The 4,421-nt window shown below is 33.1% G+C and overlaps 1 protein-coding gene across 1 annotated transcript; it reads right to left on the bottom strand.

Annotated features, from left to right (window-relative positions):
* Positions 1–2,680: 2,680 nt before the first annotated feature.
* On the bottom strand, positions 2,681–3,459 carry LOC112524827. Its single transcript, XM_025134779.1, has one exon. It carries the CDS (start codon positions 3,440–3,442, stop codon positions 2,984–2,986), a length of 459 nt encoding a protein of 152 aa, XP_024990547.1. The 5' UTR covers positions 3,443–3,459; the 3' UTR covers positions 2,681–2,983.
* Positions 3,460–4,421: the final 962 nt, after the last annotated feature.

Here is a 4,421-nt window from a genome sequence, read left to right as displayed (position 1 = left end):
CGATCCAATCCAATTCAATTGATGATTTGATCAGTTCGGTTCCATCAATTGGATATTCCTATTGGATCATATTATATCTAATCAATATTATTTGGATTAGATCGAATCGAATCCATCCGACATCTAATGGATAATTAGATCGGATTTGATCTATCAAATGTGTTAACCTTTTTTTTTTGTACGATACTGATTTCATCAATTTCTTGATTTGTATCTTCAATTTTTGGAAACTTAAAAGTTCTACTTTGTATATTTCCATATTAAAAATCCGAATCTTTGAAATTCAATGCGTAATCTCAGCATTCAATGTGTTCAATCCGATTTTCCAATGATGAAACAAATTGATTAATCACTTTTAGTATGTATTAAACCAACACAAATGAGTCTAAAAATTCAAAAACCAACCAAAGCAAACTCCGATTTAAGTAAACTGAAAACAATTTAATTTGAAAATGGTTACATGGACAAATGAATGGTCATCAGATGGTTAATTGAATGTTAGTCGGTTATGAATTGTCATCAAAGAACCGACCGATCAAAATTGGATGTTGAGACTTTTGATCCAATCCAATTACAATTGAATATCCAATTATGGTCAGTCGCTTCTAATTGGATAGGTAGACTATGTGTGTGTGTGTGTGTGTATAGGCATCTTCTTTTGTTAACCAAGTCAGTAGTATTAACTTTGTTAACCTAGATAGAACAATAGGAATTCACCTACTCACTTAGTTTCATCCCAAGTTTGCTACATATTGTGAGGGTATTTTGGTATTTTTTTTTTTTATAAAAATATCTGGTTAATAAATATATAAATAAAGAGAGAAAATCGTGTGATAGTTGGTTGCCTTAATTATCTCGCATATAATCATGGATGGTTTTTAAATTGTATTGGTTTTAGATAATTTATTTTTCTTCTAGAAGTTGTTAATGGCATTCATCAGCGGAGTTGCAGGTGTGAGGACGAGGTCGACTCTTGATGAAGTAAGGGTGTCGAATAAGGGAGATGTCAACAGAGTTGGTTGAAGCCTACAAGTGAGGAATGGAGACGTTGAAGGTTGTCGGTAAATATCGGACGAGGTGTTGAACTGTTGAATGTTGACGGTGATGATGAGGGGATACTAAAAAGTTAAGGAAAGAAGGTGGTCGTGAGGGTGTTGTGATGGAAGTGAGAGGCAGGAAAAAAAGTAGCGGCTTCTGGTGGTTACAAAATGGTAGTTGACGGTAAGAGAGACAATGACCAAAGATGGTTGTGGTTGACGGAGGGGGAGATAATGATGGGTCAATTAGCTTTTATGTTGGTTTCATAAGTGAACACCTTCACTTATGTTGTTCATAACTACAGAGTGACATTAGTTCATCATTGTTCACCAAATATTGTTTTTAAGTGAATATCGTTGATAACAATATTGTTCATATGTGAACATGGTTGCTCAAGTCATTGTTCTTACGTGAACATTGGTCATACATTAACATTGTTCAAACATGAAAATCGGTCATACATTGATGAACGTGATGGATATCGATGATGATGATGATGATGGATTTCAAGGTTTCAAGATTGCATGAAATACGGAGTCGATATGCTGTTACCGTGAAATCAGGAAACAAATCTCATTTCCTAATTTCGCTCCCAAAAATGTTTTTACTATTATACCCTTGTTCACTTATGAAATCATTTCGGAGGCGCGTGTTCACTCTCAAAATGTAATTCTAAAACATTAATTTCTTATTAACCGTTGATTGATTTTTTGGATGTTTGAGATTGGTTAACAAAGTTAACACTAATGACTTAGTTAACAAAAGAAAGAGAATATACATATGGTTGGGTTCACGTGATACCAGTATGTTTCCGTAAGACAATGCATTAACACAAAAGAATATGAAAATACAATGCTATAATAAATAAACAATAAAAATATAATGATATGATTTTAAAAAATAAAAAATATGAATTGCATTTAGAGCTAAATATGATATTATCACGCTCGGAAATAGTTGGGCTGGTAAAAACATTAATCAAACAAGGCCTCAGATTATCAATCGGCCCACCAAGAGAGTATAATGGGCCCATTTTGTAACCACCCTCTGGAACAATTTCATTTCGAGTTCATCTTCCATTCCAGATTCCACACCCTAACCATTTATTTTTTTGATTTTCTAATTACATAAAGATTAATCAAGACCTCATAAATTGATTAAGGGACCAATTACCAAACATTAATTGCCGGATAAACACTTATCGTCAAGAGTCACTATCATCGAGTCATATTATCAACCATTAAAATAAATTGTTGGTAACCGTTTTTTACAAGGTAAACTCCCTCATTTATTGGGTAAGGTTCTTGGTCATTGTCATGTTCACCTAATAAGATAAGTGACACTGGTAAGCGTTTAGTAAATGCCCATAAGTTGTCTTTGGAACACGAGATACAACTACGTGATTAGTGCATAATACTTTCCAAAAAAGGATGTTTGGAACAATAGCAGCCACATAAATGATCGATGATACTTGGTTATTGAATGTGTGGTTATCATGTTACAAGATGAGAAGAACCCACAAGATTGTAGTTTCCTGATTGTTAATTAATGACGAAGAGTTTTAAATGATCGATTTATAACTACTAATAGTATCTTGAAAATGAAGTATTTCCGACTCAAGCAAGAAAGACAAAATAGTCTGTTTTTGCACACGAAAACATTATTTTTGATGTAGTCACAATCATGGATTACAAAGTCGTGCAAAAATTGATAACTATCTTTGGACCAGTCTAATCTAAATTTATTGTATTTACAGCTCCGACTACGATACAAACAGACTACTAGAAGTATAAAGGAAATAGGTTTTATCACATAATCTAAACTAAGTTCATATTGGGGAAAAATAAAGTGAAATGGAAAAGTATGTCTGTTGGATAAAAAAAACTATCTTTTTATGGCATTAACAAAAAAAGTAAAACTTTGGGGGTATGAAGTGTATATTTTTCTAATTACGGGGACTGGAAGGGGTGATCTTGATAACAAGGCCAGGGAATACGTCATCCGGGTCATGGATATGTGGGTTTTCTTCAACAATAAACGGGTCACCGCACTTATCGCTGATGGTGTTCAGCGTTTCGCCTTCTCCGACGACATAAATCTCATCGCAGGCGTGATACGACGTCGAATTTGTTTTGTTGATGAGAGAGTTCTCTTCTGTAAAAGATCCTAACAAGACGAGAAGCACAAGAAATATGATACAGTACCACTGAGCTGCATCGGCGTAGGTCACCGGAGACCTTGATGAAGCCATGAACTGATCGGAGAATATATAGACACAGAGAGAGATAGAGAGGAAAGATGATGGGTTATGTAATATAGGTGGGCGTGTAAGTTGCGTGAGAGAGTATTGGGTTTGACGACGAGGCTTTGCCGTTCCATTTCGGCTGAGTTGACCCGTCTTCATCCTTTTTCTAGTAAACGGCTAAACCCAACTACCTAAGGTTACTGACATATATATATACATATATATAATTATCATATATTTTATGTTTTTTTTCTATTAAAAACGACAAAAAAGTTGGACGTGTAATAAGAGAATATCTAAAATAGATTTTCTTTTTAATTCTAAACGAGGAATTAAATATTAAAATCTCCAAAATTTACATTTGGTTTTAATAAAGTTTTATTTAAATATGAAAAAAAAAATCTTGTTTTTTAAAATAGAAAAAGAAAAAAACATTCTTTTTTATGAAAATAACGAACGAATATGAATTAAAAAAAATACCCATCAAATATGACACTCTAGAAATAATCGATGCGTTTTTTGATTTATTTTGCGTGCTCGTTCTGTTGGTCCCAACTCCCAAATGCTAGGTCCATAATAGAGGTTTTAACACGTTTTCTCCATTATTTTTGTGGAACCAAAGAATGTCGATTGGGGAAATGGGATAAGTCATAAGTGGGAACCGGGAAGAAGGATAAGGAAAATGGTAATGTTAAAATATTTTTTTTATTATCTATGTCCACCCATTAATTTTAACAAATCAGTTCAGGCCTATCGATTTCTTCAAGACTGGTTATACAAATTTGTTTTCAGGTGGGATCTAACATGTCGTCTCATCCGTGAACAATTTTAGTGAAAAGCCGTCATAACTTATCCAACGTTCTGTTTCGATCCTTTTTTATTTAATCTTTTATTATTCATAAATCATTATTACTTTTATAATTACGATCCTTAGTTTGCAGTTTAAAGAAAAAGATTGCAAAGACTAAAAAAGGCAATAATTGTAGGGGCAGCAGCCTGCTTTAACAAATTCACCAAAAATAGATATACGTATATATCTATAATTCATTTGCCCATCTCTTCTTCTTTTGCTTTTATTAATTTTATTTTTCCTTCTTTATGTTTATTTATTTTTATTATATTGGAAGGATAATCGTAT

Source organism: Cynara cardunculus, assembly GCF_001531365.2.
Source record: "Cynara cardunculus var. scolymus isolate 2C chromosome LG 1, CcrdV1, whole genome shotgun sequence".
NCBI lineage: Eukaryota > Viridiplantae > Streptophyta > Magnoliopsida > Asterales > Asteraceae > Cynara > Cynara cardunculus.
The sequence above is the reverse complement of the archived record's forward strand: the minus strand, read 5'-3'. Positions and strand labels throughout refer to the sequence as shown.